The 21,620-nt window shown below is 43.0% G+C and overlaps 1 protein-coding gene and 1 long non-coding RNA gene across 3 annotated transcripts in view; one reads left to right on the top strand and one right to left on the bottom strand.

Annotated features, from left to right (window-relative positions):
* Positions 1–21,120, bottom strand: part of aco1 (aconitase 1, soluble) — a 29,169-nt gene extending 8,049 nt beyond the window's left edge. Inside the window, exons 1-17 of one of the 2 annotated variants that reach the window (XM_047386310.1) lie at positions 21,050–21,120; positions 20,893–20,961; positions 20,213–20,345; positions 19,952–20,120; positions 15,269–15,406; positions 15,080–15,149; positions 14,819–15,002; positions 13,507–13,646; positions 13,237–13,408; positions 12,921–13,021; positions 12,625–12,741; positions 12,216–12,375; positions 11,981–12,116; positions 11,656–11,740; positions 8,077–8,233; positions 591–715; positions 393–497 (exon numbers count right to left, since the gene is read on the bottom strand). In XM_047386310.1, coding sequence (XP_047242266.1) covers positions 393–497; positions 591–715; positions 8,077–8,233; positions 11,656–11,740; positions 11,981–12,116; positions 12,216–12,375; positions 12,625–12,741; positions 12,921–13,021; positions 13,237–13,408; positions 13,507–13,646; positions 14,819–15,002; positions 15,080–15,149; positions 15,269–15,406; positions 19,952–20,120; positions 20,213–20,321 — 1,968 coding nt within the window. In that variant the 5' untranslated portion in view covers positions 20,322–20,345; positions 20,893–20,961; positions 21,050–21,120. Of the gene's footprint in view, positions 1–392; positions 498–590; positions 716–8,076; positions 8,234–11,655; positions 11,741–11,980; positions 12,117–12,215; positions 12,376–12,624; positions 12,742–12,920; positions 13,022–13,236; positions 13,409–13,506; positions 13,647–14,818; positions 15,003–15,079; positions 15,150–15,268; positions 15,407–19,951; positions 20,121–20,212; positions 20,346–20,470; positions 20,873–20,892; positions 20,962–21,049 lie in introns of those variants that run through there. The other variant, XM_047386311.1, reaches the window with a different exon arrangement.
* Positions 8,225–9,490, top strand: LOC124880901. Its single transcript, XR_007041492.1, has 2 exons — positions 8,225–8,349; positions 9,373–9,490. It is a non-coding gene; the product is annotated as an uncharacterized LOC124880901 (long non-coding RNA).
* Positions 21,121–21,620: the final 500 nt, after the last annotated feature.

Below are 21,620 nucleotides of genomic sequence, written 5' to 3'. Positions count from 1 at the left end.
TGACCTTTACCCTGCAAACCTTCTGCCCGGCACTATTCACTAATGTATGTTTTTAGGTCTATCAGAGTTGAGAAGGGGTTGAGTATAAATGCATAACACACTATTTTAGATTGTTGTTTGTAATTAAAAAGAAATGAAAATAGAAAACTATTCACATACTGATACAATACATGGATGTTTATGTTGGAACATGAAAATGATCAAGGGGTATGAATACTTTTGCAAGGCACTGTAAGCCTTTTCAGTGAGAGAGTCATTCAGGCACTATAAGTCTTAGTTTTTAGCATGTTGTTACAAGCAGTAGATCAATAAGAGACAGATGGTTTCCATGTCTTTGGTTGCACCAGAACATTGTATGTTTATATTTGAGATGTATTATGAAACTTCCTTACCAATCCATCAAAGAATGGTGGTGACTTGATGTAGGTTGATTTTTCATCCCAGGTGTACAGATTGTCGGAAGGAGCCACCAGAGAGTTCCAACGTTCATTCACTTTCTGCAAAAAAAACAAACAAAACAAAAACATGTTAAGACCCTAAAAGTGATTTTTTTTAAAGATCCATTTACTATAAAATGAAATTCATAGCACCTCAATCTTCTTATAGACTTCTTTGAACATCGAGGGAATGACAAATGTTCTCTCCACTGCTTGGATCTCATCCCGAGTGGGCCAGATATCCCTCAGGAAGATCTGTCTGCCTTCTGAGTTAATGGCTGTATTGAAAGAGAGGAAGGATGACATTCTGAGACTAATTTTACCTCAACGTTTTTAGCCACCTTTTAATAAATGTACTAATGTCTGGTCTGAAATGAAAAAAATAGAATACAAATGTTGAGCTGTATAGTGGGTTATTCTTGGTAAATGATCTGGACAAACCGAAAAGAAGTAAAAAAGGTACTGAATTTAAATGCACACCACACGATTTAGATTTTATTTATAAGACAGTTTGAAAATCAAGAATCATTTCCCTCCTACTTCATTAGGTAACATGCAGCTTCTGCCAGATGTGACACTTTTAGTTTTCCTTTTTCTTCCTAGGTCAATTTAGATGGTCAGTTCTAATGTTTCTAGGTGGTTGCCATAGTGAGGCACACAGCTAAGGGCTTTATCTGGTAAAGGAGCCTGCTCGGGTCTTTTCTCTGTGTTTGAAAGGTAGATGGTTAAATAACCCTCTCTCATTTACAGCTCTGTTTTTTACCAGTTATTACTGTCACATTTTTAAAGAACATGCTGTTCTCGAAGGATTACTAATTGAATCATTAGTTTGAAAAGTGTGTTCACAATGATAGCTCTCATGTGCAAGGTATCGTTGGGATTATTGATTATAAATATTTATAAATATTTATCAAAATTATAATAAAAAATCATAATTCAGAAGAAACAAATTCTAACCAAAAATCATTCCTTACAAATAGAGGTCAGAGGTACACTCTGGTGGTGAGATTATTGGGCTCACAGCACTTAATAATTACAATTAGATAATTAGCATTAATAATTGACAATTATTAACCAAAACCACGCTAAATGTCACTATGTTATCAACTGTTTTACCGAATGGTGTGGAACCCTATCCGTATCTTGACAGATAAACACTTACACAAAATAAACACAAACGCTGTCTCCTTATCTATGTAGAAATTTATTAAACCGATAGTCCACTATTACAATACTCTATCCCGGTACAACTTTCATCTAATCAAGCATGCACTATCCTCCAGAAGTGGTAAATTACCAATCTCAAATAAAGATGTGTACTGAGTATACATGAAGATCAAACCAGCAGTTTATGAACAGAGTGGGAATGAGACAACAATTTGAATTGAGTAGGAAAAATGGAGTAACTTCAAATGGGACATGAATCCTCTAATCTTCAGCTTTGTCAAGATCTTCCGGGAATGACCAGTGTGGAGGAAAAGTAAACCCGCTCACGAGCTTCTACTTCTCCAGTCATCGACTCCGAGCGCAGCACTGGCAAAATACTCGTACTCGTCGTCTTTCACTTTAACCGGGACCGGGTCGTGGGGGCAGCAGACTCAGCAGAGTCACCTAGCCATCCCTCTCCCCAGACACCTCCTCCAGCTCCTCTGGGGAGAGCCCAAGGCATTCCCACACCAGCTGAGAGACATAGTCCCTCCAGCATGTCCTGAGCCGTCCCCTGGGCCCAGGAGGCGTCCGGTATTGATGCCCGAACCACCTCAACTGGCTCCTCTTGATGTGGAGGATCAGCAGCTCTACGCCGAGCCCCTCCCGGATGGCCGAGCTCCTCACCCTATCTGTAAGGGAGTGCCCGGCCACCCTACTGAAGAAGCTCATTTCAGCCGCTTGTATCCGGGATCTTGTTCTTTCGGTCATGACCCAGAGTTCATGGCCATAGGTGAGGGTAGGAACGTAGACCGACCAGTAAATCGAAAGCTTTGCTTTTCGGCTCAGCTCTCTCTTCACCACAACGGACCGGCACAGTGCCCCATTACTGCGGCAGCCGCACCGATCCGTCTGTCGATCTCCCGGTCCATTCTTCCCCCACTCATGAACAAGACCCCGAGATACTTAAACTCCTCCTCTTCAGGTTTAACTCCTCCAACTTGAAGAGGACAAGCAACCCTTTTCCGATCGAGAACCATGGCCTTGGACTTGGAGGAGCTGATCCTCATCCCAGCCACTTCACACTCGACTGTGAACCACCCCGGCGCATGCTGTAAGTCTTGGCTAGAGCGGGCCAGCAGGACCACGTCATCTGCAAAAAGAAGAGACGAAATCCCCTGGCCCGGAAATCCGTATGGCCCCGAATAAAGGGCCCCCGATTCCATACTCCTGGAGCAACCCCACAGGGCACCATGAGGGAAACAGTCGAATGCCTTCTCCAGGTCCACAAAACACATGTGGACTCCAGGAGACTCCCATGAACCCTCGAGTACCCTGTAGAGGGTATAGAGCTGATCCAGTGTTCCACGGCCCGGACGAAAACCACACTCGTCCTCCTGAAGCCGAGGTTCAACTATCGGCCGGACTCTCCTCTCCAATACCCTGGCGTAGGCCTTACCAGGGAGGCTGAGGAGTGTGATCCCCCTGTAGTTGGAACACACCCTCCGGTCACCCTTCTTATGAAGGGGGACCATCACCCCAGTCTGCCAGTCCAGAGGCACTGTCCATGACGCAATGTTGAAGAGGCGTGTCAACCATGATAGCCCCACAACATCCAGAGACTTGAGGTACTCAGGCCGGATCTCATCCACCCCCCAAGTCCTGCCACCGCAGAGCTTTTTAACCACCTCAGTGACTTCATCCTGGGTGATGAAAGAGTCTAACCCTGAGTCCCCAGCCTCTGCTACCACCAGGGAATGCGTGATGGGTTGAGGAGATCCTCGAAGTACTCCTTCCACCGCCCGATAATGTCCCAAGTCTAGGTCAGCAGCCTCCCACCCCCACTGTAAACAGTGCTGGCGAAGCACTGCTTCCCCTTCCTGAGGCGCCGGATGGTTTGCCAGAATCGCTTCGAGGCCAACCGGTAGTCCTTCTCCATGGCCTCATCAAACTCCTCCCAGGCCCGACTTTTTGCCTCTGCCACAGCCCGGGGCGTGGCACGCTTGTCCCACAAGCCAACCACAGACGATAGGACTCCTTCTTCAGCTTGACAGCGTCCCTTATTACCGGTGTCCACCACCGGGTTCGGGGATTGCCGGTGCGACAGGCACCGCAGATCCTATGGCCGCAGCTACGGGCAGCAGTATTGACAATAGATGTCGAGAACATGGTCCACTCGGACTCTATATCTCCAACCTCCCCCGGAATCTGGTCAAAGCTCTCCCGGAGGTAGGAGTTGAATACATCCCTGATCGAGGGCTCTGCCAGATGTTCCCAGCAGACCCTCACTATACGCTTGGGCCTGCCAAGTCTGTCCGGCTTTCTCCTCTTCCAGCGGATCCAACTCACCCCCAGGTGGTGATCAGTGGACAGCTCAGCCCCTCTCTTCACCCGAGTGTCCAAAACATGCGGCCGAAGGTCTGACGACACGACAACAGTCGATCATTGACCTCCTGCCTAGGGTGTCCTGATGCCAAGTGCACTGATGGACACCCTTATGCTTGAACATGGTGTTCATTATGGACAATCCGTGACTAGCATTGAAGTCCAATAATAAAACACCACTCAGATTCAAATCAGGGAGGCCATTCCTCCTGATCACGCCTCTCCAGGTGTCACTGTCGTTTCCCACGTGGGAAGTCCCCCAGCATAATAATGGAATCTCCGGGAGGGGCACTATCCAGCACCCCCGACAGGGATGGCAAGCAGGCCGGGTACTCCGCACTACCGCTCGGCCCGTAGTCCGAAACGACAGTCAGAGACCTATCACCAACCCGAAGGCGCAGAGATACGACCCTCTCATCCACTGGGGTAAACCCCAACACGAGATGGCTGAGCCTCGGGGTAACAAGCAAACCCACCCCAGCCCGCTGCCTCTCCCCGTGGGCCACCCCAGAGTAGAAAAGAATCCAGCCCCTCTCAAGGAGATGGGTTCCAGAGCCCACGCTGTGCATGGAGGTGAGCCCGATATCTAGTCAATATCTCTTGACCTCCCGCACAAGCTCAGGCTCCTTCTGATGGTGATGTCAGAGCTGCAGTGCACGCCGGGAGGTGTAGCAGTTTGTTTGTTTCCTGTCCAAATGGACGATGGCCCAACAGTAATATAATTATAACAACCATGGAGGGTTGTTATAATGTTGTCCAGAATGTTGGACAACATTCTGGATCACTGTTACACCACCATCAGAGACGCTTATCACGCCGTCCCACGTGCTGCACTGGGCCAATCCGACCACATCATGGTCCACCTGATTCCTGCATACAGGCAGAAACTTAAGCTCTGCAAACCTGTTGTGAGGACGACAAGGAAGTGGAGCAGTGAGGCTGTGGAGAATCTCCAGGCGTGTTTAGGCTGTACAGACTGGGATGTGTTCAGGACTACTACCAACAGTCTGGACGAGTACACAGAGGCTGTGACTTCCAACATCAGCTTCTGTGAGGACAGCTGTGTACCATCATGCACCAGGGTGAGTTACAACAACGACAAACCCTGGTTCACAGCTAAACTCAGAAGGTTAAGACTGGATAAGGAAGAGGCCTTCAGGAGTGGGGACAAAGACATATACAGAGAGGCCAAGTACAAGTTTGGCAAGGCAGTGAAAGAGGCCAAACGACTGTACTCTGAGAAGCTCCAAAACCAGTTCTCAGCCAACGACTCTGCGTCTGTCTGGAAAGGGCTCAAGCAAATCACCAACTACAAGCCGAAAGCCCCCCACTCCATCAACGACCGACGCCTCGCCAACGACCTGAACGAGTTCTACTGCCGCTTTGAAAGACAAAGGGACAGTCCTGCAACCATCTCCCACGACGCCCCCCAACAGCTGCAGCCACAATCCACCACCCCCACCTCCCCAACCTCAAGAGGGGCCTTGGCACCTCCAACCCCCACCCTGAAGTTCCCCCCCACCAGCCCCCTACCCACGCCGAGGACGGCTCTTTCCATCCAGGAGAGGGACGTCAACAAACTCTTCAGGAGACAGAACCCCCGGAAAGCTGCTGGTCCGGATTCTGTCTCACCAGCCAGCCTGAAGCACTGCGCTGATCAGCTGTCTCCAGTCTTCACAGACATTTTTAACACCTCACTGGAGACATGTCATGTGCCAGCCTGCTTCGAGTCCTCCACCATCGTCCCTGTTCCCAAGAAGCCAAGGACCACAGGGCTTAATGACTTCAGACCCGTCGCCCTGACCTCTGTGGTGATGAAGTCCTTTGAGCGCCTTGTGCTCTCACACCTAAAAGACATCACCGACCCCCTCCTTGAACCCCTGCAGTTTGCCTACAGAGCCAACAGGTCTGTAGATGATGCAGTCAACCTAGCCCTTCACTTCATCCTCCGGCACCTGGACTCCACAGGAACCTATGCCAGGATCCTGTTTGTGGATTTCAGCTCTGCCTTCAACACCATCGTCCCAGTTCTGCTACAGGAGAAGCTCTCCCAGCTGAGTGTGCCCGACTCCACCTGCAGGTGGATCACTGACTTCCTGTCTGACAGGAAGCAGCGCGTGAGGCTGGGGAAGCACGTCTCTGACTCCCTGACCATCAGCACCGGTTCCCCCCAAGGCTGTGTTCTCTCTCCTCTGCTCTTCTCCCTGTACACCAACAGCTGCACCTCCAGTCACCAGTCTGTCAAGCTTCTGAAGTTTGCGGACGACACCACCCTGATCGGACTCATCTCTGATGGTGACGAGTCCGCATACAGATGGGAGGTGGACCATCTGTTGGACTGGTGCAGCCAGAACAGCCTTGAGCTCAACGCTCTAAAGACAGTGGAGATGGTTGTGAACTTCAGGCAGAACCCAGCCCCACCTGCCCCCATCACCCTCTGTGACTCCACAATTGACACTGTGGAATCTTTCCGCTTCCTGGGAACCATCATCTCCCAGGATCTCAAGTGGGAGCCAAACATCAGCTCCCTCATCAAGAAAGCCCAGCAGAGGATGTTCTTCCTGCGGCAGCTGAAGAAATTCAACCTGCCAAAGACTATGATGGTGCACTTCTACACAGCCATCATTGAGTCCATCCTCACCTCCTCCATCACCATCTGGTACGCCGCTGCTACAGCCAAGGATAAGGGCAGGCTGCAGCATGTCATTCGGTCTGCTGAGAAGGTGATTGGCTGCAGTCTACTGTCGCTCCAGGAACTGTACACCTCCAGGACCCTGAAGTGGGCAGGGAAGATTCTGGCTGATCCCTCCCACCCCGGTCACAGACTCTTTGAGACTCTCCCCTCTGGCAGGAGGCTGCGGTCCATCCGGACCAAAACCTCACGCCACAAGAACAGTTTTTTCCCATCTGCCACCAGCCTGGTTAACAAAGCCCGGAAACCACACTGACACTCTCCCTTTCCCCCACACCCCCCCTTTTTTTGCTGACAGGACACCTGTAACTCTATGTGTTACATTAACGCTCAGCATGGACTCCTGCTTACTTGCACTGCCATACTTGCACAATGATCACCTGCACTGTTGTATTGCTCTTGCATCTTATACTGCTCTATATTTACTCTCACTCACTTAAAACTGTGCACTTATATTTATATTATATTGTAGATATGTTTGTACTGTTTAATTTGTACTGTATTGCACTGACTACGCCAAAACAAATTCCTTGTATGTCCAAAAACGTACTTGGCAATAAAGCTTTTCTGATTCTGATTCTGATTCTTGAGATTTTGTATGGAAATATTTCCATCCTTGACAGAGTTAGCTGAGAGTTTGACAGGCATGCACGTGTACTTCAGAAATACACAACACCAACTTTAGAAGTCTAACACATAAAATCCCAATAAAGTAGATCAATATTTGTGTTCATTATATGAGCAGCTTCCTGAGGCGAGGGAGTTGTTTTCATGCAAGCAGTCAGTGCTGCTTATCAGAGCAAACTAAATATTGGGTGATCTTAACATATGTTACTTTGTACCAAAACCCACTCACTTGACGCTTTAACTCAAGTGTAAAAGTTTTACTTCCTTTACTGTACAGTCTACCCTTATTTTTTGATTTTAAGACTTTTTTACCTTTACGAATCCCCATATGCTTCCATTTGTCTTTTACTATGCTGATGATATGCCTGATTTTTACCACTGTGGGTCAATAAAATATATTTCTATTCTATTCTATTCTATTCTATTCTATTCTGTCAGATTTTGGACAAGACCTAGTGTCTTTCTGGACCTACATCCATTTTTGATGAAGCTACAGTGAATCACCTCAGACTAATAATTGGGTAAATGAAACAACATACTCCTGGGACACTGTAATATAGCAGGTTGTCTTAAAGCAAAAGTAATACTCTTTGATGAACCAAAAATAAGACTAGATGCTGATATATCTTTACTTGGGAGTTTATCTTTTATCCTGATGCTGACCTAAACACCCGCAGAATCACCTAATTAACATTTATGTCAGATTCTGCAGTTAAGCTGCCTTACAAATGAGGTCTTTAAGTATTATATAACTACCTTTGTTTTCTACTACGTAATGGCACAACTCACCAATAGGTTCTTTGTCGAAGTCTATCCTCACCGTTCCAGCTATTGCATAAGCAATGACGAGTGGTGGAGAAGCAAGATAGTTGGCTCTGGTGTTGGGGTGGACGCGTCCTTCGAAGTTTCTGTTCCCTGACAGGACCCCTGCAGCAACTAGATCCCCCTGAAGCACAAACCAGAGTTGGAATCTCACAATATGAAGAAAAATAAAAATTTGATCTACCATAAGAAAGAGAAAATATCTGTTAATGCAGCCAATTGTTACAGAGAAAACTACAGGTAAACCCAGAATTATTCCTACACCTGGTACACTTTGCTAGTCTGAGATTAAATCAGAGCAGATCACCATAAAATCTTTAGTTGTGCTGTTTTTATATAACTTTACACAATACTTTGCTGCAGAAAATAAAATTTTAAGATTCAAATAAAGCTGTCTGATATATTAAACTGCTGTTGTCATCTTAGTTGACTGTGCATTTGTAAAGGACTGCTTAGAGGCAATAATTGTAAAAGCTTATTATATTTTGGGTAATTTTAATACAATCCATGCTCTGTATGATATCAGTAACACATTTGGCCAGTTAAATGGACTCCCATTGTACACTTGATATAGTTTTTGTGACCAAAATGCTAAAGCTCACACAGAGCTGGGGGCATTAAGATGATGGAAAAATTAGCAACATGGGTAAATTCAATATCATCAACACAATAGCCAACAATAATTTCACAATCTCATGTAGTCCTAAGGTGAAGTAAGCATGGTTTACTGGAAAAATCAATAAACGACAGACTCGCAACTTATCTGCATCAGTATTCAGACTTTTGCTCATAATAAGTCGATGATGACCATACAAGCTGACAGAGATTTAAAAGGGAGCACCAAAAGCAAAGGAGGTGGATTAGTAGTGCTTGTGAACAACAGATGGTGTAATCCACGACATTTACAACATTCACGACTGTAAAATGTCGTCCAGCCGAGACATTGAACTGTTGGCAGCAATTTATCATCCATTATATTTAACAAGGGTTACCTGACAGTGCTATCTTAGCAACAGTATATATTCTGACATCAGCTGTTGCATGTGATGTCATCTGCTCAGTTGTTGCTAAGCTACAGACACAACACCCCAATGTATTTGTGGCGATATTTGGAGATTTTGTCTCTCTGCACAGGAAGCTGAAAACCCTCTGCAGCATTGTATTTCAGGCCATAGTTTGGGATACAATGTGCCAGAGACATGTAGAGGACATCAATGCCACGACTGAGTTTGGGACTAACTATATAACCTTAATCCCCACCAGAACAGTGATGAATCACCAGAAGGAACTGCCAAGCAAGAAAAAGAAGACTTTAGGGAGGGAGACGGAATTATTGAGGAGCATACAAAAGGTTTAACAAACTCTGTCAAGATTAGAGACAGCAAGCAGTCAAAAAGGAAGGAGCTGGAGAGCAAGCTCTAGCAAAACAACATCAGAGATGTGTGATCAGGGACAAAAAACATCACAGGCTTCAAGCAGAAAGAGGATCAGAGAGATGGAAATCTGGACAGAGCCAATGAACTGAAACATTATTAGGTTCCATTCAAAAAAGAGCTCAGCATCCTCCTCTCCTGGACCCAAATAAAAAGACCTCCGTCCCTACTTTGAGCCAAAGCTTTCCTTTCACACATGTTTCATCTTCCATTTCAGCCATGGATCCTCCTGAAGATGATTGTGCAAAAAAAGGCTTCGTCATAAAATCAAGAAGCTTATGGACAATCCTGATCATCCTTTTCATCAGACTGTCATACAACAACAGAGTAACTTCGGTCTGAGGCTTCTTCAGATCTGCTGTAATACTGACCATTTAAGGAGAGAACCTCCTACCCACAGTCTTATCTACATATACAACTCTTTGATGAAACATGGATAATATGAGTTACAACATTTAATTTACAATTGGGATTAATAAAGTGTTTATGAACTGACCTGAATTTATTTGCTTTTATTTATCTGATTTCTTATATTTTTGTGATTTTGTTTTTACTTATCTCATTCCGTTTGCAACGTTATTATATTATTCCCACAATTCTTATATTTTTGCTAAGTCTTAGTTAAATACTTACATCTTAGTTAAGTACTTACATCATACCACAACCACGCCTTGAGATCCTGTCCACGAACACCACAATCAGGATCCATGACAAGGGGAAGCACTGGTTTGCTATCCCTACCTACTGGAGGAAGTTTGACTTTATGTCGAGAATGCCTACACAACTCTTGCTTTGGGCATACTCAAATTTCAGCACCAGCCCTCACAAAATTCCTCACTTGTAAGCCACTTTCAGATCCACAAAACTCATATAGACCGGACTACCAAACTCTCATGACCATCCCAGCAGTTTGGCGCAAGAAAAGATGTGGTTCCCTGTTCACTGGCTGGGATAAAAGCAACATTGTTCTCTCTGGATCAGAGCCCTGGAACAGACTCTCCAGTCCTCTTTCTTAAAGATCTCAACCACCACCTCAGTCTGCCACTAACTTGTTACATTTAAAAATCATGTCAAGCACAAACATGGTGTTTGTTATGACTTCCCATGCCTAACACACTTCAATAGCAAAACACCACTTGGTTTCAGATAGGAGAGGTTGTTCCTCTTAAATTACAACTGCTAATCACCACATTAGCCCTGACAACAGTCAGAACCTTCTCTCTTGCAACCTAAAGTCACAATGAGACGATCCTCTCACCCAATGGGGAAAGCTCCAGGTGCTTGTGAGTGGCCTCTCACCTCACCTGCCATCTTATTTACCTCACCTGCCATCTGACTGACTGCGATTCAGCAAATTTTTGGCCTCATTTGTGTGCTGTCGCTCGCCTGACATTACGCCAGCAATTTGCGTGGCCAACGGGTGACAACGCTCCACTCACTTCACAGCGTCATCAAATAGCAGGAGCTTCTTTCTGCTGCTTGCTGTATTCAACTCAACATGGAGTGAGTCACTGTGCTTTATTTAAGGCAAGCTGAACAACCCCTCCGGCGTCAACATCCCTGAGTTCAACAGAGACGGAACCAGTTTGGAGAGTACCACCACCTACTCGAGGAGCAGCATCTGGATCACGGTCGCTTTCAGTGGTACTTCCATCTATCCAGGTCCCAGTTTGAGGATCTGCTGCCCCGCGTTGGGGGACAAATCAGCCTCTGGGACACCAACTACTTTACACCAACTATCCCCTATTCACCCTGATCGCATCGTGCGCTTCGCGTTCATTATGGGTTTCGCTTCGCTCTATTCGCGACATTCAGTCCTTCGTGTCGCCTTGCTGCTGAACTCGCCTTTACATATTGTTAACATGTAAATCGCTTGCCCCATTCGCATTATTGGCGTTCGGTCAGAACGCACTGCACCCTCTCATGGCAGGCAGTGGACCCATGTTATCTCAATCATTTTTAAGGAATATATTGGTATTAGAAAACTTTCATAAATAGGATGTGTTTAAACTCTGCAATGCAAACAAAGTTGAAAGTTGAAAAGTTTAAACACATCTCTAATAACATGTAAAACCAATCTGAGAAGACTAAATGAGCAATAGTGTTTTAGCACCTGAGTTATGGCCTCCACCACTGAATCTGGGAGTGGACCACTGTTTCCAATACACGTCATGCAACCATAGCCAACAACTTCGAAGCTAACAGGAGACAAAAAGAACCGTTACAGAAGAATGTGGCATTGTATTGCAATTTTCTGCAAATAGATACTTATTTTGCTATATCACTCACAAATAGTAAATTATTGAAAATACTCAAGTCTTTTGATTTAAAATGTTTGTTTAAACGTATTACGTATAATGTGAAAAAAGGCTCATCAACATGAGTGGGTAGATCTAGAAATGAAGAGTCCGTAAACTCAGAACTGCTAAGAAGCTTACCCTAGCCGAGAGAGGTAGTCCATAACACCACTCTCCTTCAGGTAGGAGGTCACCACTCCACTGCCGGGTGACAGGCTGGTCTTTATGTACGGCTTTACACTTAAACCACACTCTATTGCTTTCTTAGCCAGGAGTCCTGGAACAACAGATGTTATCAGTCAGTTCTGATCTGGAAAACGGGTCATATTAGTATAAAAACCATGAACTGATCTATAATCAAAATAAGCACAGCCACCTGCTCCAAGCATGACGGATGGGTTGCTGGTGTTGGTGCAGCTGGTGATTGCGGCAATCACCACCGAGCCGTGGCTCAGTGTGTACTCCTTGTCATTGAACTGGAAGGGGACCACAGCGTTGTGGCGTTCAGGGGCCACCTGGAAACCCTTGAATCCTTGCTAAAAAATCAAAATTGAACAAAGGGGTTGAAGGGGTAAATTATAAGGTCCTGTATAGCCATTACAAAAACAGAAGCATCCCAGTTTAATGATCTGAAAAATGATATGAAATGCAAAGTTGTATAAAATAAAAAGCTAAAGTCTGGAGCACCATTATTTCTTCAGATTTTCTTTTTTTTTTTATAAGAACTGATAAACTCTGCTATTTAACATGGATATACATGGAAATGTGAGTATTCTGCAACCAACCTTTGCTCCCAGACAGGTTTCAAAGTCTGTTTTCATTTCAGAAACAGGAATCCTGTCCTGCGGCCTTTTGGGACCACTGCAGCAAGGAACCACTGTGCCGAGGTCTAACTCTACCACCTTAAAGACAAAAGAAAAACAAATATCCTTAAATCTTCTGTCAGCCTTGTCACTTCTCATAATGCAGTTTGACTTTCTGATATTAAAATAAAAAACATGCCTTTTATTTTCGGTTTTGAAACAAATATGGAAGGATTTGTCTTATTAAATGTTTTGAGGAAGAAAATAAATTGACTGACCTGAGTGAAATCTGGATCTTGAGCAACATTATTATAGTCTCTGAACATGGCTGCTGCCTTCAGGTACTTGGTAATGTAAGCCAGCGTTTCTGGTTCCCGTCCTAAAACAAGACACTATCATTACTTTAATGAATCAGAAAAAGTCTAATATCAACAACTTCAAACTTACGGTGCATAAAAAACATTAACTGCTGCAAGTCATGTTTTATTCCAACAATCGTTGCCCAGAAATAACATGAAACCAATACTACAACATTGAGTCCCAATCAGAACTCCAGTGTTTTCCTGTCAAACGTTCCCACAGCTGGACACTTACCAGTCTGCTCCAGGTAATTTACACTGATTTCGTCCACCGGGAAGAAAGCCGCCGTGGCTCCATACTCCGGACACATGTTGGCAATGGTGGCTCTGTCGGCGATGGACAGCTGGGGCACACCTGGGCCAAAAAACTCCACAAACTTCCCTACTACACCCACCTGACGGAGGTGCTTAAAGTCCAAGGGGCGAGGGAAGACAAAATATCAGGGACACTGAACATGAAAACAAAGCATTTTGTTGTAATTTCTGCAGAAAACCCTGTGACTACCTTTGTCACAGTAAGAACGATGTCAGTGGAGGTGATGAGCTTGTCTGGGGTCCCATGCAGTTTGTATCCCAGCACCTCAGGTAAGACCATGCTTATTGGCTGCCCCAGCATCACAGCCTCCGCTTCAATGCCTCCAACACCTGACAATCAAAGGATGACTTTAATTCAGCAGATAATCATCCAAATCCATTTTAAGGTGATGTTTTTAGTACTGTATATCCGAGATATAACATATTGCTTTGAATCCCGGGCAGATTAGGAGCTGAGAGCAGGGAACAAAGCATGGTAAAAGTACTGAGTGAAAAATGAAACAGGTCATGTGTTTTAGACCAAAAAGAACACTTAAATAAGACATAATTTTTTTTTTATAACAGCAATATAACAATTGGTTGCTTTACTCAATATCTACTGTAAATATCCAACAAAACATTCAAGCAAGATTGTTATTATTACTACTACTAATAATCCTGTCTTTATTATTTAAAGGAGAGTGTTGGAAGATTTGTACATGAATTATCATTACTTAGTTTAAAAATATTCTTTATCTTTATGATTTGCCATTAAAAGACAATTTCATTTATTTAGTTTGGTGAACTTTGATAGAAGTGGTTTGAATACTTTTCACATATGTTTTTTGATCTTTACTTTTATGAACTATTAACAGAATTGTCATCTTGTCTTAAGAGTTGCATTTGGGTGGTTGCTATGCAGATTGAGCAGGAACTTGTGTGTGCGGAGGAGTTTGGGAAGCAGGCTGTTCGCACCCCAGCTAATCTTGGTATCCTTGGATGCCAGATGTGGACGTGTGCTGTATCAGTATCTGGCCAGAACCAGTTTTATTCAGTAGGACTTGTATTTGTGAAACTGTGTGTAGCCACACCCATGATGCCGTAACATGAGTGTTTTTTCTTTCCTTAATAAAAGGCTGTGACACAGGGCAGCTCCTCTGAGAGAATGGACTGTCTCTCCCTGGGCGGCCAAAGATAACTTTGACTCGCTTGTGTCTTCGTTGCATACCTTCTCTGAGTTTATCAGTGTGTCTACCTCTGACAGAGGGGCACCCATGGAAACACTTTTCATGGCCAAGCCAAGACAATCCTTTTTCTGATTCTCTAAAGATCAAAAACCACCAGGAGAAAATTCTGTGGAATGATGTTTCTGGAAAAAACAGCCTCAAAACATATTAATCTTCATGGAACTCTTTAAAATCCAACTTCTGGAGTATAAGAATAGGTACTTATCTAGATCAGTGCTTTAAAAAGAACCCAAACAGTTTAAGATGAAGCATGAACTGTAAATGTTACTGTCTTACCCCAGCCCAGAACACCCAGGCCATCAATCATGGTGGTGTGGGAGTCTGTGCCCACCAGACTGTCTGGGTAGAAGAAGCCATGGTGGTTAAACACCACCCGGGCCAAATACTCCAGGTTGACCTGGTGAACAATTCCTGAACCAGGAGGAATGATCCGCATGTTCTTGAAGGCTTTAGAGCCCCACTGGGAAAAACAGGCATCATGTTAATAAACCAATCATTTAAAACACCATGAATGGAGAGACATTTTTTAATATACACCTTCAAAAACTGGAATCTTTCTTTATTGCGATCAAACTCTAAATCCTGGTTTTTTTTAAGGCTGTCAGACCTGGAGGAAGAAGCCAGACCAAACAAGAGATAAGACAATTCTCCAGACTTGAGCAAAAATCTTTAAGCAGCTGTCTTCAGAATAGAATGATGATGATGAAAGCAGCTTGATGGTCTTACTTCCTGTTAAAGTCCACCTGGATGGAGTGATCGATGACGAGGTCAGCAGGACACACTGGATTAATCTTTTCTGGGTCACCGCCTAGTTTCATCACAGCATCACGCATAGCAGCAAAGTCCACCACAGCAGGAACACCGCTGCGAAGAGACAGTGCAGGTCAGAGACAAACACAGTATCATCATTATAAATACCTTTACCTAAACAGATTCTGGAACAATTAAAATATAAACTTTAATGGCACCGTTTTTGTTCTAATCTCCAACTTTTTTCTGTTATTGTGACGAAAGCCACTGGAAAACACTTAAAACCATCCGTTCCTGTGATGAGTTTGACATCCTAGATGAGAACAGGCTGGGGTTGATAATGCAAAAACACAACCAAAGGATCAGATCCCATAAATGTGACACGTAGATTATATAGGGCATGTTACAATGGAATGATACAAGTGCTCTAGTTATTATAGCACACATGTTTCCAGTAATATAATGAAGGAACGGTATATTTTCAACAAAAAACATCATTTTCTAGTCCACCCAAAGCATTTTTCTTCAGCTTTTTTTTTAACAAAAATAGAGCTCTGAGGTGAAGAAGGGTAAAAGGCTTTACACAAGGGTTTATCACAAATACTAATCATTTTAAATGTTTTAAAGATTTTCAACATATGATGCAGACATCCAAACAAAAGCATAAGCAGATACCAAGTGTCAGCATCATATCTGCAAACATTTACAACGTGAACCCTTTTCTTGTCTCCTGCATCCCTGCTGTATGAGAACCTCCACTGCATACTCTGTGTTAGGTCACCAAGGCTAAACACGAGAACTCAAATGTTTGTAAAAGGGGTGCTCCTTAGTACAAACAAAATGAAGGAAATTTGGGCTAATTTTCTTCGTTTTGGGAGATCGGTGATTGGCTGATACTTACATGTGAAACCAATCTTATCTACGTGTCTAACCTATTGTGCAAGTTTTATTTCTTTTTAAAATGTGAAAAAACTGCAATGCTTTAAACATTTTATTTATATTTGGGAGCACTACCCCGTGTGCAGTTAAAATAAGTTTGTACTGTTTTCCGGGTCTTGTTGAATATTTTTCAATAAAACAGATTAGAACTTTGAAGGTGTATTGTTTCCTGCTCCATGTTGGCTCCCACTTACCTAGTCGAATTATAAATACATCCTAATATGCTACAAAATGATCAATGGTTAGTCTCATTAGCAATTCATAACCTGGACCTGTGTTCTGTGGGATCTCCCAGCTCATCTGAGTGCTTCTAAAGCACCAAATCCTTGACTCTGTCTACATGTTTGAACAGAACCAGTTGATGCATTATGATCAGCAGCACCTGGACTCTGGCTGGAAAAGCAATAATATTACTTCCAGTCAGAAGGAATGTGTTGGTCAAATAAAACCAGAATCTTTATCCAGGGTATGAATAATGTTGGGTTTAACTGAGGGTTTTGTCTTGTTCTGACACATACAGGTCCTTCTCCAAATATTAGCATATTGTGATAAAGTTCATTATTTTCCATAATGTCATGATGAAAATTTAACATTCATATATTTTAGATTCATTGCACACTAACTGAAATATTTCAGTACTATGCTAATTTACACAACAGGTCCTGACATAGACCCACATAGTGAGTCAAATTTTACACCCCTAGGTGGCACAGAGTAGTGTGGAATCAGTGTAAAAATGCTCACAGCTCTGTCCCTGGGAGGACCTTCTATACATTCTCTGTGTCATGAAGTGACACTGATAGAGGACCAGAACTGCTACTACAGCACCATCAACTTGAACATAATACAGGTCCTTCTCAAAATATTTTCCATAATGTCATGATGAAAATTTAACATTCATATATTTTAGATTCATTGCACAATAACTGAAATATTTCAGGTCTTTTATTGTCTTAATACGGATGATTGTGGCATACAGCTCATGAAAACCCAAAATTCCTATCTCACAAAATTAGCATATTTCATCCGACCAATAAAAGAAAAGTGTTTTTAATACAAAAACGTCAACCTTCAAATAATCATGTACAGTTATGCACTCAATACTTGGTCGGGAATCCTTTGGCAGAAATGACTGCTTCAATGCGGCGTGGCATGGAGGCAATCAGCCTGTGGCACTGCTGAGGTCTTATGGAGGCCCAGGATGCTTCGATAGCGGCCTTTAGCTCATCCAGAGTGTTGGGTCTTGAGTCTCTCAACGTTCTCTTCACAATATCCCACAGATTCTCTATGGGGTTCAGGTCAGGAGAGTTGGCAGGCCAATTGAGCACAGTGATACCATGGTCAGTAAACCATTTACCAGTGGTTTTGACACTGTGAGCAGGTGCCAGGTCGTGCTGAAATATGAAATCTTCATCTCCATAAAGCTTTTCAGCAGATGGAAGCATGAAGTGCTCCAAAATCTCCTGATAGCTAGCTGCATTGACCCTGCCCTTGATAAAACACAGTGGACCAACACCAGCAGCTGACACGGGACCCCAGACCATCACTGACTGTGGGTACTTGACACTGGACTTCTGGCATTTTGACATTTCCTTCTCCCCAGTCTTCCTCCAGACTCTGGCACCTTGATTTCTGAATGACATGCAGAATTTGCTTTCATCTGAAAAAAGTACTTTGGACCACTGAGCAACAGTCCAGTGCTAGCTTCTCTGTAGCCCAGGTCAGGCGCTTCTGCCGCTGTTTCTGGTTCAAAAGTGGCTTGACCTGGGGAATGCGGCACCTGTAGCCCATTTCCTGCACACGCCTGTGCACGGTGGCTCTGGATGTTTCTACTCCAGACTCAGTCCACTGCTTCCGCAGGTCCCCCAAGGTCTGGAATCGGCCCTTCTCCACAATCTTCCTCAGGGTCCGGTCACCTCTTCTCGTTGTGCAGCGTTTTCTGACACACTTTTTCCTTCCCACAGACTTCCCACTGAGGTGCCTTGATACAGCACTCTGGGAACAGCCTATTCGTTCAGAAATGTCTTTCTGTGTCTTACCCTCTTGCTTGAGGGTGTCAATAGTGGCCTTCTGGACAGCAGTCAGGTCGGCAGTCTTACCCATGATTGGGGTTTTGAGTGATGAACCAGGCTGGGAGTTTTAAAGGCCTCAGGAATCTTTTGCAGGTGTTTAGAGTTAACTCGTTGATTCAGATGATTAGGTTCATAGCTCGTTTAGAGACCCTTTTAATGATATGCTAATTTTGTGAGATAGGAATTTTGGGTTTTCATGAGCTGTATGCCAAAATCATCCGTATTAAGACAATAAAAGACCTGAAATATTTCAGTTAGTGTGCAATGAATCTAAAATATATGAATGTTAAATTTTCATCATGACATTATGGAAAATAATGAACTTTATCACAATATGCTAATATTTTGAGAAGGACCTGTAGAGTGTGGTCACACGTTTACATCCACTCGTCATGAGCTTGAATGTCAGAATAACTTTAGGCTTTTGCAATAATTCATTTGGACCTTTTTTAATCCAGGCTGAATGACTTAATAGCAAACATCAGCAATGACTTTAACAAATAAGAATCAGGTGTACAAGTTTGAAATTATTGTTAATCTTTTATAATCTACACAAAATAACAATGATGCATAAAGGCGCCCCCACTACTATTTGGTTCATAGTTCTGTAGCGAGTTGCACCTCAACCACATGTAGCCATTACCACACTTCTAGCAGAAGTCTTAATGGGTTTTTAAGCACTCTTGTTGGCAAAGTTGCATCAGTAACACCAGGACACCTATAAAGTCATGTGGATAATTACTTCTTTATTGGTTCTGTGATCATGTACTCAAGGCAGCAGGAGGAGCTTGGGCTGTTTTAATTCTCTTTAAACCAGGAGGATACTACATTGTATCTAGTGTTTTTAGAGAATAGTGTTTTTAAGTCAGTGCATGTTATGTTCCAACATTTAAAAGCTTCACCGTGACTCCTTTGAAACACCATTTTTGTCCTTGTGGACAACTAGCTCATTCTTTGTCTCAGATGAGGGTTTCTTTCATCTGAGGGAGACAGTTTGGGTCTTCTTCCAGACCGTGGCAAAGTGGTGAGACATACTAAGAACCTGCATTTACAGTATGTATGGTTGCTTTACCTGATGATCTTGGAATCTACAGTTGTTTCAAAATGGCACAAAAATACCTTCCCCGAAATCAAAATCTGCAATTCTCCTTTGCCCTAGGTCCTTGTACTTTACCATACCATGGCATACTGGTCAAACAAACATGTTTTATGTGGGCAAAGAGAGACTATCCACTGCAGCCACTCATGATCAACAAGCCGAAGCTAATAAGTCTTGGCCTTGTTGAGCTAAAAGATAGTTTAGATGAAACAATGCATACATTGGATGAATGTATAATCTTCAGCCTGTTTGGATCTGGGAAAATCCACAATTCATTCAAACTTGTGAACCAAATTGTAGTTAAAAATCACTACAATCCTGAAAAGAGGTGTTGTCAAATAAATTATTAAAAGTCTTAAATGATCATGTTTATTATAACAAGTCGTTTTAAGCTTATGAGGGCAACTGAAAAGAAAGTCTATTATTTATTCCCTCAGAAGCTAAAAGGTAGAAAGGTTGCCTGCTTTTCCAGCGCTGCTTGCATAGAAAACATGCAATCTTCCCCCAAAGAGCTGGTAACAAAAACCAAGCAGCAGAGACTGGACTTACGTGAAGTCTTGAAGGATGACACGGGCAGGCCTGAACGGTACCTCCACGCTTTGAGTCTGGGTTTGCTGCCAGTTTAGGATGTTTTCCACATCTGAGCTCTTCACCAGAAACTCATCACAGTTTCTGATGGCAGATTCCAACAGGACCCGAATAGAGAACGGCAGCCTCTCTGAGGAGCAGATTGACAATAAACACTCAGGATTATTGATAGCTATAGCAGGTTTGAATTTGACCTTTTAACAAGACCCAGTTTGCTTTTACCATATCTGGGATCTCTAAGCTTCAAAAGGTTGAAAAACTTCAGGCTTGGTACCTCGGGGCTGAGAGGCTCCACTATGTTTTGAAAGGGATTGCTTAGTGTAGCAGACATCCTCTTGTATCTGTGTGTGGATATCTAAATGAAGAGAGAAACAATTAATAAGCCTCTTATAAACACTGTATGGACTTAAGTGGACCAGGTTGTGTAGATCAAGGTAATACAGAGAAAGAAAACAGTGTCTGGAGGGTTAATCCACAGACCTAGTGTGTGAACTTCTTCCCAGTGTGGAAATGGATAAGCCAAGACTCCAGAGCACACACAGGTGAAACAGGTGGTCAATGAACTCTCAGTCGACGTGTTGCAAACCTTACATAACCCAGCTTTTTTTTTTTTTACCAATCAGTGAAAACTTTAAACAGGAAAAAACTCTGCTAAATATGAGACACGTTCTCCCTTTGTTACAATTCAGCACAGAGAGAAAGGGAATGGAGATTCCTAAATCAGGCTCTGCCACATGTGATTTCCTGGTTGGAGGCGTTCATCTGTGTCAAAGTTGAACGGATAAGAAAAACGCTGCTGCACAACAACCGCAAAAACATCACTGCGTATCATTTATATAACAATAACACCGCTTCAAAATGAGCATAAAGTGGATTTCGAAAGGTAATGTTAGCTAACCTACCTTATGAATCAAATTAACTGGCGCGTTTAAACACCACAGTAGCGAGAGAAGTAACTTCCAACACACCTCCTAAACAGAGTTAAACCGTTAGTTAAAGGTTGTTGTGAATGTAAACTACTTAATTAAATCTGTAGAAGAGAGACAACCCAAAACAAACCCCTCAGACTCCCACTCTGACAGCTCACTGATGTTTGGAAGCCTGTGGCTCAACTTCCAGCTTGCGTTTTTTCACAATAAAAGCATTTCCAAGGCGCAGTCCTTAACAGTACTTGTGTTAAATTGTTAATGAAGAATAAAGAAAAAGAGTAAAAATTTAAAACAAATCCTGACAAATATGTACATGCTAGAGGGTTAAAGTGGAATTACTCTGGGAGTTGTCGCCTGTGGAGGGACAAAAGGGACAAAATTAAATAAATAAATATACCATCAAATAAATAAAAAGTGAATATCCATTGAAACAAATTAATGTGACGTGATAAAAATAAATATACCATTAAATGTCCCATGAAATAAATAAATGTACCATTTATTTAATACATCATTAAATTATTAAATGTACCATTAAAATTTGAAATGCACTATTCAATAATTAAACGTACTATTAAACAATAGAAAATACATTTTAGATTATTAAATTAAATAATTAAATGTCTTTTTGTATATGAAGTCATTTAAAAATAAATATAATTATTTCACTCAATGTTATTTCATGACGCTCATTTGGCGAA

This window comes from Girardinichthys multiradiatus, chromosome 14, assembly GCF_021462225.1.
Source record: "Girardinichthys multiradiatus isolate DD_20200921_A chromosome 14, DD_fGirMul_XY1, whole genome shotgun sequence".
Classification (NCBI taxonomy): domain Eukaryota; kingdom Metazoa; phylum Chordata; class Actinopteri; order Cyprinodontiformes; family Goodeidae; genus Girardinichthys; species Girardinichthys multiradiatus.
Note: the sequence above shows the minus strand (reverse complement) of the source record. Positions and strands in the feature narration are given on the sequence as shown.